At 42.8% G+C, this 14,719-nt stretch overlaps 1 protein-coding gene across 3 annotated transcripts in view; it reads right to left on the bottom strand.

Annotated features, from left to right (window-relative positions):
• Positions 1-12,900, bottom strand: part of USP35 (ubiquitin specific peptidase 35) — a 51,061-nt gene extending 38,161 nt beyond the window's left edge. The window contains exons 1-2 of one of the 3 annotated variants that reach the window (XM_033947727.1): positions 12,592-12,900; positions 1,154-1,851 (exon numbers count right to left, since the gene is read on the bottom strand). In XM_033947727.1, the coding sequence (XP_033803618.1) occupies positions 1,154-1,835 (682 nt within the window). In that variant the 5' untranslated portion in view covers positions 1,836-1,851; positions 12,592-12,900. Of the gene's footprint in view, positions 1-1,153; positions 1,852-4,952; positions 5,068-6,146; positions 6,272-12,591 lie in introns of those variants that run through there. The other 2 variants (XM_033947729.1, XM_033947728.1) reach the window with 2 other exon arrangements.
• Positions 12,901-14,719: the final 1,819 nt, after the last annotated feature.

Raw genomic sequence — 14,719 nt, 5'->3', positions numbered from 1 at the left:
GGCAAATTTTTCCCCGTAAGTTTTGTCGCTGTCCCTGTCCCTTCTCCATTCCTGTAAGCACAAGCCTTGAACACTTATGATTTTAAGTGTTTGAGGCATGTGCAGACAAGGACGGAGCTTAGGCATTGGTGGAATGAGGCATTATGACATCACAATCTGAGCTCTAGAATGTTGCTACTTAGGATTTTAAAGTGTTTGAGGCTTGTGCAGATGAGGACGGAGCTTAGGCATTGGTGGAATGAGGCATTATGACATCACAATCTGAGCTCTAGAATGTTGCTACTTAGGATTTGAAAGTGTTTGAGGCTTGTGCAGATGAGGACGGAGCTTAGGCATTGGTGGAATGAGGCATTATGACATCACAATCTGAGCTCCAGAATGTTGCTACTTAGGATTTGAAAGTGTTTGAGGCTTGTGCAGATGAGGACGGAGCTTAGGCATTGGTGGAATGAGGCATTATGATATCACAATCTCAGCTCTAGAATGTTGCTACTTAGGATTTGAAAGTGTTTGAGGCTTGTGAAGATGAGGATAGAGCTTAGGCATTGGTGGAATGAGGCATTATGACATCACAATCTGAGCTCTAGAATGTTGCTACTTAGGATTTTAAAGTGTTCGAGGCTTGTGCAGATGAGGACGGAGCTTGCAGGAATAGGGCAGGGATAGGAAAAGAACTCACTGAGATAGGAAAAATTTGTCCCCATGTCATTCTCTAATAGACAGCTCCGTTGAGCTATTCTCACCTCTTGGACTAAATAATACACACTTCTGGGAACACTGTATACGAACTGAGTCACTAAACTGAGTCATTGAATCTATAACATTGGGAATGGATAGAATAGAAAAGACAGCTATAAGATGATTCAGTTGCTGAGGTCTTTTCCTTCTCTCATGAGGTGAGTGGATACGAGTGTATTTGAATTAGAATTTCACATAAAAAGATTAGCTTTTACGCATAGAGGTGAAATTCACAAGGCTTTTTATTTTGGGTTGTGGGCATTAGCACCTGCAACAATGGGGGTGGGGGTACTGCCCTTACCTACCCTAAAATATAGGTCTGCCTCGAGTACATACACCCCCCACCACCCCCAACCATAAGGTGGTCATGACTTCTGAGACAGAGAGAACAGGTTTAATTCCTTTTATTCTTTACCTGTCGAGGAAATAATAATAAAAAGTTCCTTCAGAGAGGGGAAAACTGATGATATATGAAGTTTCCATATTTTCTGCAGCAGACTGCTAACTTTGCTCACATGGTTCAGGAATTCCACCATTTCACCCTCCGACGTTGTCTGGCCCTGGAACTGGCCAATGCACCGGATAAGCTGTTGACAGAAAAGGACCGTGTGCTTTCCCGCAGGAGTGCACTGAGGATACTCCGTTAGCAGCTTGCTGATCTTGGCACAGCGCTTGGGGCCAGTTCTCTCACAAACTATCCGAAGCAGTTCAATCTGGAGCAAGCTACAAATGTCCCCAACTGAAGGACTCTCCAGGACAAACTGAAGCCCCAGGTGTATATAATCCAAAATGTACGGGTTCCTCTTCGCCAGCGGGCCATAACCTTCTTGAAGAAGACTTAGGATAAACCTGACATTGAAAAACTCAAGGAACTCCTCCCGGTGATAATAGCCGTGGACCTCCAAAATTTCTTTGGCTACTTCTCGTTTGAAATGGGAGTCTTCCAGGAGGTAGATCTTGGTGCAGAAGTCGAGCATGGACCAGCACTGGTCACTGTCCATGGGCTGCTTTGCGGCCTCGACGACTCTTCGCACCAGACGGTGCTTTGCAGAATCAGGGTATGAGGACATGACCACTGCTTCCAAAATTTTATCCATGGTGTTCTGTCAGATGCTGAAGGAAAACAAACACAGTGCACTGTTAGTTCTAATGCCTTGCAGGGGAGGCAAGTAGTGACCTTCCTTACTATGCCAATCGTACAAGGAAAAATAAATGAAAAGACATCTGTTTCTCAGGACAGAGCACACAGGTCAAGAAAGTTCCAGAAAGGTAGCCTAGGAAAGTACCTCCTCAGTGAAAAAAGAGACCACGCAGCTAGGCACACAGGAGATAATTTTGAACCTTTGAACACAGATTATATTTTTTAAACACGTTTTTAAATTTTTTTTTTTCTTCCTAAAGCACATTACATACCATATTTTATGAGATACTCTTATTGTTCTAATGATATGATAATTGGACTTAATGCACTATACAGGGGTAGGCAATTCCGGTCCTCGAGAGCCACATGCAGGTCAGGTTTTCAGGATATTCACAATAAATACGCACGAGATAGATTTGCATCTCAAGGAGGCAGTGCATGCAAATCCGTCTCATACATATTCATTGTGGATATCCTGAAAACCTGACCTGGCTCTGGCTCTCGAGGACCGGAATGGCTTTACCCCTGCACTACAATAATGAATTTTAACACTTGGCAAGCCCAAAACTAATGCTACATCAAGAAAGAGCGTTCTTCAAATTTTTCCTCCTACAGTATGTAGGAGTCAGTAAAGGGTTTCGTGTTAACAGTATATTAGCCACGCCACGTCACCTGATTGAACATTTTTGAAAAATTCAGTAATGCACGGTTTAACACAAAGTAGCAGGCAAACAATCGCAAAGCCCCTTAACACAGCATGTTTCTGCATGCTAAAGCTGTGTTAAGGGCTTAACTTTAGTAAAAGGGGCCCCAAAGTGTTTTCCACATTAGGAGGCCTTAGTCTTTCCTTGCAGTCCCGTCGTACTCAGAAAGTATCATGTATTATACTCACTTGAAGTCCATCCATATCTGTAAGGTGTATTGGTGATGCTTTTATCTTTTGGAAAAGGTATCACCTAAATTATGACGGTTTGTGGTATGCAAAAAAAAAGGTTTTTATACAAATTGTAATCATTTCTGACATTAATATATATATATTTTGATAGTATGCCTGTTGTAAGTTATGTATGAATGACTATCCATTGTGTTTTGTATGTTTGAGTTTGATTTTGAAGATTTTATCATTGTCATATTACCGTATTCTCTCTAATAATCACCCATCCCTCCTCTTCAGGGCCAGAAAACCCTTTAAAATTTGAGTTTAACATGCAACTTTTAATACCTCAAATAATCACCCATCTCCCAGAATCTGACATCGGGGGTAAGGCTTGTGGGCCAGCAGCGTGCGATCGCTGCACACGCCTGGCCCTTCCCTTCCTAGAGTTGTAGCGGCGGCGGATAATTAAATGGAGCTGGCGGGAGGCAGACCGGGGGGAGGAAGAATCGGCGGCAGGTCAGCTTGGGGACAGGCGGGCTTCAGCGCGGGTCAGAGAGAGAGGAAGAAAAGTTGGACTCATGGAGGGACAGAGAGAGATGTTGGTTGAGGAATGGAATGAGGTCTGGAGGACAGGAAGCATGCAGGAGCGAGAAAGAAAGAAATGCAACCAGAGACTCATGAAATCACCAGACAACAAAGGCAGGAAAAATGATTTTATTTTCAATTTAGTGATCAAAATGTGTCAGTTTTGAGAATTTATATCTGCTGTCTATATTTTGAACTATATTTTTCTTTATTTGTTACTGAGGTGACATTGCATATTTTAAAGTCATCTGCCTTGACCTCTTTGAAAACCCCCAAGTATAAATGATAATTAACATTTTCTCTGCGTACAGTATGCTTTGTGGGTTTTTTTTTTCATTTTGTGGTTACCATTATGTATTAATAAGATTATATTGTGTGTATATGAAAAATGGATGGGAGAAATTGCATTACAATAGTACTATTATTATGGGGTGGAGTCAGGGGCGGAGTTTGGGAGGGTCTAGGGTGGAGTTTGGGCGGATTTGGGACGGAGTTTGGGCGGGGTACTCAGTTGATATTTGTTAGACTTAGGGGGTACTTGGCTTGAAAAGTTTGAGAAACACTGTTCTAAGGTGTACTGCAGGGAATGTCACATAAAAAGTTGCAGGTACACGTCATTATAATCTGCTTCTATTGTGTGACAAGCCCTCCAAAACCTACTATAAAGATTCTGGTCTCAAACTTTGACAGACCTTTATTCAACGTACCTTACCTCAGAACACCTGTGCCTGCCAACCAGTTCTTCTACCATCCACTGCGGATATGTTGATACCCATTCGTGACTCTATGATTTATTGTCTTAGATTCTGCAAAGCATGTATTCGTAGCCACATTGTTATTGATTCTATTGCTTTGTATTTTGATCCTGTAGCATGTTATTGACTCTGTAACGTTCGTATCTCTGTTCCTGAAAACTCTGTGTATGTATCCTTGTAACCTGTTCTGGACTCCTGGGGACAGGCTATAAAAATGAATTAATAACTAAAGATGACACCTGCATGCTTAAGGACTACTGCTGCAGTGTACAGGTGAGTACAGTAAGCTTTGAGTAGATTTTGGAGGGCTCACAATACAATATATGCAGGGACTTTTTAATGTGACGTTCACTGCAGTACCCCCTAGAGTTCCCCTCTGCTCTGCTCAGCTGTCTGTAGCCAGTTTGCTAAGAATGCTGACTGCTTGGACATCCCAATAGCTTGGTTTTTGTGGGTTTATCATTTGGATGTCGTCGCTGTATTTGAAAATGGCCAAAAAGATAGATGTACTAAGGGCGAAAATGTCTAGAGAGGTTATTTAAAGAAAGAAAGAAGAAAAAAAAAAAAGACAGACATCTTGCTGATTTGGAAATGGACATTTTCTCTGCTGCATTTCTGGACATCTTTCCCAAACCGTCCAAACTCAGACTTAGATGTCTTATCAAAAATGCCCCTCCACATGTATATTTTGAGTGAAGAACAATTTTCATCACAATCTACCCAGGCTGCCTCTATCCTGTCTGCATCCTTTCAGAGGCTCCAAGGTTGTTTTATGCTGTTCTTTTATTTGCAAATCAACACAATGCATAAATCTGTCTAGATTTACATCCTGGACATACTGTGGAAAAAATCTCACTCTTTGGCTTTCAATCTCTCCTAGGGCTGGCAAATCTCGCTCTTTGGGCTGGCTCAGTCTCGACATTTCAGCTAGAGAAGCCATACGCCGAGATGATAGGACTAAGTCAAAACAAAAAAAGGGGAAATGAAAAAATCTTCTTCAATTGAATGAGGAAGATCAAATCTAAATAAGTACAACAGTTCAATCTCTTCCCTAAACAGTAGACAATGTAGTTGAAATATTCAAATTATACTTTAATTAAGGAAGGTTTATGCTCAGAGACCTGGAGGTGAAAAAGGAGGCATAACCACTCGATCATAGAATTTTCTTCCACAGTTAGTAACATATTCTTAAAATTTATTGTTCTTCAATGTGAGCAAAAGATAAGCAATACATTTATCTTGTTTTTTGGCCCCGACGTGCCACGTTTTGATCCTGCTTCAGGACACCAATTAGAAATCTCTCAATCTCTTTTAAGAACAAAATGGGGTTCAGTCTGTCATAACACTGTAAACTCTGAGTATAAACCTTCCTTAATTAAAGTATCATTTAAATCAGTGGTCTCAAACACGTGGCCCGGGGGCCACATGTGGCCCGCCAGGTACTATTTTGAGGCCCTTGGTATGTTTATTATAATCACAAAAGTAAAATAAAACCGTTTCTTGATCATATGTCTCTTTAGCTATAAATTACAATATTATTATTAAGACTTAGCCAAAAGGAAAGATTTATAAACTATAAAGAGTTTGACCTCATGCAAAATTGTCATTTCTTTAATAAGACATTAACTATTTTTTTTCTGAGACCCTCCAAGCACCTACAAATCCAAAATGTGGCCCTGCAAAGGGTTGGAGTTTGAGACCACTGATTTAAATATTGCATCTACATTGTCTACTATTTAGGGAAGAGATTGAACTGTTGTACTTAAAATGATAGGACTGGCAGGGTCCACTAGCTGGAAAAAAAAAAAAACCCCAGTGAAGCTTGAAAGGTTTTCAGGCTACAGCAGCCAGAGGTCAATGGGCGGAGGCAGTAGCTGAAGCAAAGTGCAGCATTAACATTGCTGGTACATGCTTTTAGCAAATGACTCTTTAAGCCAGTCAGAACAGACATACACAAAGCATATTTTCCCAATATAATGTCACAGTCCAGCTCATTATTGCTGTCTTGCTATCTCCACTGGGAAATTTAGACTACCAGAAAGAGCTGTACCGTCAAAAGAGAGACCGAAAATGGTACACAAAAAGCATTTCCGAGAGAGAGCCAGCAGCTATCGACTTTCCTCTAAAACGAGCATCAATATTTGCTGACGGTGGGAAATGCTAAAGAAGATGAGCTCAGCATTTTCCTCAATGTCCACAAAGCCCCTTTTCTCTGTGCACTGTCGCATATTCTCAAAATGTGGTTACGAAAGCTTTTAACAAGGAAAACATTTCTGAAGTGCAGTTTCTTTGGCGGAAGGCGCTTTAGATACGAGATAGCACAGTCTGTTGGGTTATTGGAATCTTGCTGGAAAAGTACCATAAAGTCGAAGATTCTGGTCCATTACTGACCTCGCGGGAGTTAAAGGGATATTACAAACTGCATACTGCAATCCTATTATTAGTACCATAATTGGTATTTCAGCATTGTTAACCCCTTTGGAGATTTACAATGGAAACAGGCTGACTTATCGCCTTCTGCCAACAGATGCCTGGAATACAGGATGACCAAGCTAAGATACCCTGTATAGCAGTGGTCTCAAACTCCAACCCTTTGCAGAGCCATATTTTGGATCTGTCGGTTCTTGGAGGGCCTCAGAAAAAAAATAGTTAATGTCTAATTAAAGAAATGACCATTTTGCATGAGGTAAAACTCTTTATAGTTTCTAAATCTTTCCTTTTGGCTAAGTCTTAATAATAATAATAATTTTATTTCTTATATATCGCTATACCATAAGTTCAAAGCAGTTTACAACAAGTTACATACAATGAGAGTAAGAGATGTTTACAACGAGATACATACAATGAGTGTATGAGATGTAAGGGGAACAGAAAAAGTACTTTCTGGGATACAAATTGCAAATGGAAGAGAACCAAGATGGTTTGAATCAAAAGGAAGTATCTAGTCAGAGATTGGGGTGCAGGGGAAAACAATTTGGGTGGAATACCTTTACAAATGGGAAGAAGGATGAGTTAATCTAAAATCAAGAGAATTGGGGATTGGGATGAGGATAGCTGAGGGGGATTGGGCAAGAATTGGGAATTAGAATTTGTTAAAGATAGCTAAATAGACATATGATCAAGAAACTCTTTTATTTTACTTTTGTGATTATGATAAACAGACTGAGGGCCTCAAAATAGTACCTGGCGGGCCGCATGTGGCCCCCAGGCCACGAGTTTGAGACCACTGCTGTATAGCATCCTCTATGGCAGGGGTCTCAAAGTCCCTCCTTGAGGGCCGGAATCCAGTCGGGTTTTCAGGATTTCCCCAATGAATATGCATGAGATCTATGTGCATGCACGGCTTTCAATGCATATTCATTGGGGAAATCCTGAAAACCCGACTGGATTGTGGCCCTCATGGAGGGACTTTGAGATCCCTGCTCTATGGTGAAGAAATCACTTAGGCCCTGATTCTATAAATCACAACTGTCAATCATTCCGAGGCGCCATTTATAGTCGCACCAAGCAGCGCCTAAGCACTTGTGAAGGGCCATTTTTGAGAGGACATTTCTACTACTACTAATCATTTCTATAGCGCTACAAGACATACACAGTGCTTGCATCAAAACATAGAAGAGACAGTCCCTGCTCAGAAGAGCTTACAATCTAGTCAAGACAGACAAACTGGACAAGAAGGTGCATCAATACACAGTGCTCAGGCAGGGTAATTACAGAGGGAATGATAAGACAGATATTGGTGCTTAGAAGGTGGGTTGGAGTTTGGGATTGAAAACATCTGGAGTCTGGATTTGAATACTGCCAGAGACGGAGCTTGACATACTGAGTCACACAGTTTGTTCTAGGCATACGGTGCAGCAATTTAGAAGGGATGTGGTCTGAATTTGGCTACAGAGAGACTTACCTGATGAGTGGAATGCCCGGGGGCACGATTCTCGCTAAACGACCAAATTCTGGAGTCAAGAAATTTTTTTTTCCCCTCCAAAAATCACTTACTTGGATGTTTTGGCTGCCAAAATGTCTAGATCGCCAGGGCGTCTAACTTTATTCACAATTTTCAACCATAAAAATGTCCAAATGGACATAGAAACATAGAAGATGACGGCAGAAAAGGGCTACAGCCCATCAAGTCTGCCCACTCTGCTTACCCACCCCCTGTCTATGCCCTAATGACCCAATTTCCTTATCTTGACCCTCGTAGGATAGAAACATAGAAGATGACGGCAGAAAAGGGCTACAGCCCATCAAGACACCACTTGGACGTGGGATGGGCCAGCATTGTAATGTACTGGCCATATAGACATTCCATCAGAGCGGTGGAACACCTTATAGGACACTGCTGTGAATGTTACATAAAGGGTGCCAGATAGCCATCTCACTATAACCCCCTTTTAATTTATGGTGAGCCTCCCAAACTCCCCCAAAACCTATTATACCCACCTGTCTACCATCCTAATAGTCCTTATGGCTGTAGGTGGCACCTATAAAGTAGTTTAGCAGGTTTTTGATGGGCTCATAAATGTGGTGGTTAGAATGGCTTATGGGCCTGGCTTCTCCTCTTTATGGTTCACTAGCCCACCCACTAGGCTATTTAAAACATCTGATGCTCTACTAGGTTTTCCCATACCAGACACTATTGTTCTACAGGCAGGTATATACTTATTTAGAAATTGAGGGGGTCATTACATAATCTCTCCAAGGGTCATCTGGTCAGTTTGGCTCCTTTTGTGGCACTTAGACCCTTGTATAACAGGTCTAACTAAACACGTCTAGGTTCCATCTAGGACAGTGGTCTCAAACTCAAACCCTTTGCGGGGCCACATTTTGGCTTTGTAGGTACTTGGAGGGCCGTAGAAAAAATAGTTAATGTCTTATTAAAGAAATGACAACTTTGCAGGAGGTAAAACTATTTCTAGTTTATAAATCTTTCCTTTAACAGTTAAAGGAAAGATTTATAAACTATAAAGAGTTTTACCTTATGCAAAATTGTCATTAACTATTTTTTCTGCGGCCCTCCAAGTACCCTATTTTTTCTGCAGCCCTCACATTTAAAGTATAATATCTTTCCTTTCTCAAAACTGACACATTTCAATCACTATATTGAAAATAAAATCATTTTCCCTACCTTTGTTGGCTGGTGACTTTATTTTTCTGTGCATTTAACTATGTTTCCAGGGTCTTCTTGTCTTTTGACTGGTTTTCTCTCCATCTTCACTTTCTGCCTTGCATCCATCTTTGGCATTAACTTAATATTAAATTTTTCTGCTTTCTTTTCAAAATCTATGTTTCCATGTCTTACCTTCCCTTCTATCTCTCTCTTCTTCTGTCCCTATTTCCATGGTCTGACATCTCTTTCTTTCCTTTCTCTCCATCCCTCCTTCCTTCCTTTCCCCCGGTCTGGCATCTGTCTCCTTCCCTCCCCCAACTTTTTATTTCTTTCACTTTGCCCCCTTCTTTCTTTCTCTTTCTATCCATGCCCCCATTCTTTCTATATGTCTGTCTTTCTCTCTTTCTCCGTGCCCCCTTTCTTTCTTTTTTTCTTTCTCCATGCCCGCCCTTTCTCTCTCCATGTCCCTTTCTGTCTGTGACCCGTTTCCCTTCTTTCTTTCTGTCTCTCTGTCCCCCCCCTTTCTTTCTTTACTTCTCCCTGTCCTCCCCCAAGCCACCACCATTGGGGAACAGGCCGCCACCGCCGTAATCAGGTAACAGGCCGTCACCGCCGCAATCGGGGAACAAGCTGCCACCGCCACAATCAGGGAACAGGCTGCCACCACCGCAATCAGGGAACAAGCTGCCGCCGCCACAATCAGGGAACAGGCCAGTGCCCGAGGTCTTAGCTCTCCCTGCATATCTTCCCCAGCATGGGGCCAACCAATTCACGCCACCCGACATCAATTCTAACGTCGGGAAGGAACTTCCGAGCCAGCCAGGCAGCGATTGGCTGGCCCAGAACTTCCTCCCCGACATTAGAATTGAATGTCGGGTGGCGAGAATTGGTCGGCTCTGAGCTGGGGAAGATATGCAGGGAGAGCTAAGACCTCGGGCGCTGGCCTGTTCCCCGATTGCGGTGGCTTGGGGGAGGGCAGTGGGAAGGGAAGCAGATTGGGGACCCCTGCTTTAGGCAAGGACAGATCGTGGGCCACAAAATAGTCCCTGGGGGGCCGCATGTGGCCTGCATGTTTGAAACCGCTGATCTAGGACGTCTTGCAAAAGGTTTGATTAACATCGCAAAATGTCCAAGTCTAATCTGCCCCAAAGCCTGCCCAAAACCCACCTAATGGACACCTCTTACACGCCCCTTTTAGACTTAGATGTTCTGGAGGACGAACAACCTGCAAGACGTCCAAATTTCTAGTTTCGAAAATCAGCCTTTGGACGTTTTGGTGAGCAAAACATCTAAGTGCCGATCCGTCAGGTTTTTTGGGGATGTTTTTGTGTTTTGATTATGCCCCTATTAGGTACCGATAGGTGTCAAAACCTTAGGTGCACTCCATTTAGGACAATACCAGTCAATATCAGTACTAACTGCCCCTGCCCTGTCCAATTAGTGCCCAGGGGGTCTGTAGGCGGAGCTTGGGTAGAGTTTGAGAGCAGCTGGTACTTAACCAGTTAAGTGGCTAAAGTTAAGGACAGCAAAAAGTCTACCCTAACTTTAGCCACAGAGCTAACCAGGTACCAGTATGAATATTGGTCGGTGCACGGTTAACTTCCAGATAGCAGCATTGGGGTTTTTAGGTCTTGATCCCCCCTGAAAATAAACCGAGCCCCACCCAAGCCCATTCCCGTCTCAAAGGGCCCCCGGGACTACTTTGAATCTCCCTGGTTGTTTAGGGGGTCCCACTCGTTCCAACCTATTGTGTGACCTTAAAATGGCCACCAAGCCCCTAGCAACATTCTTGATGTCAGACGGCAGGAGTAGGCATCACTCCAGCCCATACTGACCCCCCTAGACCAGTGTTTCTCAACTCAGTCCTAGAGTACCCCCTTGCCAGTCAGGTTTTCAGGATTTCCACAATGAATATGCATGAAATAAATTTGCGTGTAATAGAGGCAGCATATGCAAATCAAGTTTATGCCTATTCATTGTGGATATCCTAAAAACCTGACTGGCAAGGGGGTATTCCAGGACTGAGTTGAGAAACAGTGCCCTAGACTACCAGAGTTTTGTGGTAAGCCCCCCGGAATGGGGTTGGGGGCTCACATCAGGGCTTGATTTTGAGAGCAATATTCTGCCAGGGCCCACACAACTGTCTTAGGTGGTCCCGGCTGACTATCAGCCAGGACACGCATAAGCTTCAGCAGCCAGCAAAGATAGAATTATCCCAAGACATTCAATGCGGGAACTGGACATGTCCCAGCACTGAATATGCAGAGGTAAGTCTGCTCCCTACAGTCAATAGTTTTTACAAAACACTGAACACCACGGGCTGAATACCGATAACTGTCTATTTTGGAACTCTACCAAAATCCAACCCCTTTGCATGGACTGCAAAAATGTGCATGCCTTTGTGGCACCATATGTACTTTTTACAAAACCCTACATTTTATTTTGAGGTCTTTTAAGAAAGGATTTTTCATGTTTAAGTTACCCTTCAAGGGGTTCTTAACCTCTACTACAAAGCACAACTTGTAATAATAATAACAGTTTATATACCGCAGTACCGTGAAGTTCTATGCGGTTTACAAAAGATTAAAAGACGTTACAAACTGAATGAACTTAAAAGGTGAAGGAAAGTGGTTAATAGGTCAGGGGAACCGTATTGAGGAGAAAGAGATGTATGGGTCAGCTGTCTAGATATTTCAGGAACAGATATGTTTTTAGGTGTTTCCTGAATTCCTCATATGTAGTATAGTTTGCCTTGCCAATAAAGTTCTTTAAAAGGCAGGAAACAACTCCTACAGAACAGTTCTGAGTATCCCCCCCCCCCCTTCTCCACTGGAAAATAAAACTATTTTTCCACAATTTAGAATGCATCTTAAAAAGAACGGCGAGCTTATTTCTCAGTGGGTTCTCTGAAATTTATCCAGCCTTGTGGTGACAGTCAAGACAACTTTCTATTACTGTTGTAATACCTAGTGTGGAATTTATCAAAAAGTACTAACAGACCCCTCCCGGCTCTGTGCACTCCCTAAACCAGGGGTCTTCAAAGTCCCTCCTTGAGGGCCGCAATCCAGTTGGGTTTTCAGGATTTCCCTAATGAATATGCATTGAAAGCAGTGCATGCCCATAGATCTCATGCCCTAAACACTAAAAACAGCAAAGCAAGCCTCCTTTTTACAGTATTTAGCCACTTTCATACCTATGGAAATAGGTCAAAACCTTTTTTCAAAAGATGTTTCTCTGAACAGCCCACCTAAAATCATCACAGAGCACTAAACAATCGTAAATCCTGCGAAAGGTCCCCCCAAAAAATGCAAAACGTAAACGCAGAGTAATCCTTCTGCATTGAGTGCTGCAACAGAGGGGCAGGGAAGGGAAGAGCACGTTCACTCACCTTTCACAAACCAAGAAACCTGCCCCAGCTGAGTGAGAAAACCAAACAAATAAACGAAGAGTCCTGGTGCCCAGAAAAGATCTGGGTATTTCTGCATTAAGGAAAGAGCCCGCACTTTCCATGCAAGCAGCAAGGTTACTGCACTCCTGCCCAAGGCTTTATTTCACACAGAAAGCTCTCCTCCTTGTGTTTTCGGTGTTTTTTAAGTGACTGTAACATACCCTTGGCTGATCAGGGTGCCTGTGCATTATTTATTTATTCTGCGCAGTACAAGCACCACTATCTATAATGTGGTTGAACACAGCCCAGGTGCAGTTCCACCCCTCTCCAGCATGGTCTTGTAAACAGGTCTGCTTTTTTTGTCTCCCCTCTGCAGCTTTATTGATCAAATTAAAAGAGACATCAGCAATATACTGTATACCAGAAATATGACTTAGCTAGATTAGGATCACAAAAACACACGCCATTGCAGCAAAGACAGGATCAGTTCAGCTTTTTGGAAGCTTAGCTGACCAATCATTCCAGATCTTAAACTGGGATTATTGGTTGGTTGTTTTGATGGTTTTTTTTTTTTAAAGTCACCATTGCTCTTCATCCCTCAATGTTGGACTAGGTCTGAGAGCTGACTGGTTGGGAGTGGAGTGTGTCTGGAATGTCTGAACGTGTTTTAGTTTCACTTTCGATTTTGAGCCTGCTGTCATTGAACTCCTTGACTGTGATAATTTGACTTCCATTTAAAAGAACAAAATAATGACAACAAACCACCTATCCCAATAAAATCTTTCCAAAGCATGTGAACAACAAATTATAGTCACTAATGTTTATATTAAAAGTTTTTATTAATTTTGTAGAGGTATCATACATTTACTTATCCTTCTATAAAATTTTGCCCCTTGAGAAAACTTTCTCCTTTCAGGCCGCTAAAATGAATACATGGCTCGGAAAAATGATATCAGAAGCTTCGTCTTATTTAGATTTTAGGAAATTACTAAAGACTCAATTATTTAATAGGCTGACAGCGTAATGGTTTTACATTTTCTCCTATTTTCAACCATGCTCGCATTTCATTCTTTATGCTTTTTACATGGTTTTACATTTTTATCTTGATTAATTTTATTGAAATGTATGAACTGCCTTTTATTGTATTGTATTGAGTTTTTTTTAAATTGAAAATGTATACATGTACTGTTTTTTTTCAAGCTGTGAGCCGCTTAGAACCTCCCTGGTATGGCGGCATATAAATAAATAAATAATAATAATATAGTTCTTCAGTGCATATTTCAGCACAAAGCAGAAAAAAAGTTTTTCAGCTGAACAACTTTATAATCATATACCTAATCCGTGTTTGTGATTTAAGAAACAGCATCAAGAATGAACATAAAGCAAAACTTATCTGACTTCTGCAATTCAAAAAAATCTTCACCAACGCTACCGTTTGGACAAATCAATGGCTTAGCGCAGCGGTCTCAAACACGCGGCCCACAGGCCGCATGTGGCTCTCCAGGTTTTATTTGCGGCCCGCGGTCTGGAGGCGATCATTCTCTTCCTTTTGGAGCAGCAGCCGGCTCGTTCGTTCAAAGCCGCGGGTTGGCGGCTCCTTGCACTATCCACTCCTGCATCGGAAGCCTCTCTGATGTCACAACATCAGAGAAGCTTCAGACGCAGGCACGGATCTCGCAAGGAGCCGCCACCCGCGGCTTTGAACGAACGAGCCGGCCAGACACGGTGCTGCTCCAGTGGCGTACCAAGGGGGGGGGGGCGGTCCACTGTTCTCCCTAGAGTGCGGCTCGCAGCTCGTCTAGAGTAATGGTGCCCAACCTGCTTCCCTTCCCTTCTCACTGCTGCCATCAGGGATGGCACCATTTTTCTTTGATCTCCCTGCTTCTCTTCCCTGCGGGGCCGACCAACTCTTGCAGCCTGACGTCAATTCTGACGTCGAGAGGACGTTCTGGCTAGCCAATTGCTGCCTGGCTGCCCGGAACGTCCTTTCCGACGTTAGAATTAACGTCGGGCAGCGAGAGTTGGCCCCCTGCAGAAGAGAAGCAGGGAGATCTCGGCCTGTTCCCGATAGCGGCAGCGGCAGCAGCCTATTCCGCGGCGGCAGTGGCATGGGGGAGGGCAGGAAGGA

This window comes from Geotrypetes seraphini, chromosome 6 (assembly GCF_902459505.1).
Source record: "Geotrypetes seraphini chromosome 6, aGeoSer1.1, whole genome shotgun sequence".
Lineage (NCBI taxonomy): Eukaryota > Metazoa > Chordata > Amphibia > Gymnophiona > Dermophiidae > Geotrypetes > Geotrypetes seraphini.
The sequence above is the reverse complement of the archived record's forward strand: the minus strand, read 5'-3'. Positions and strand labels throughout refer to the sequence as shown.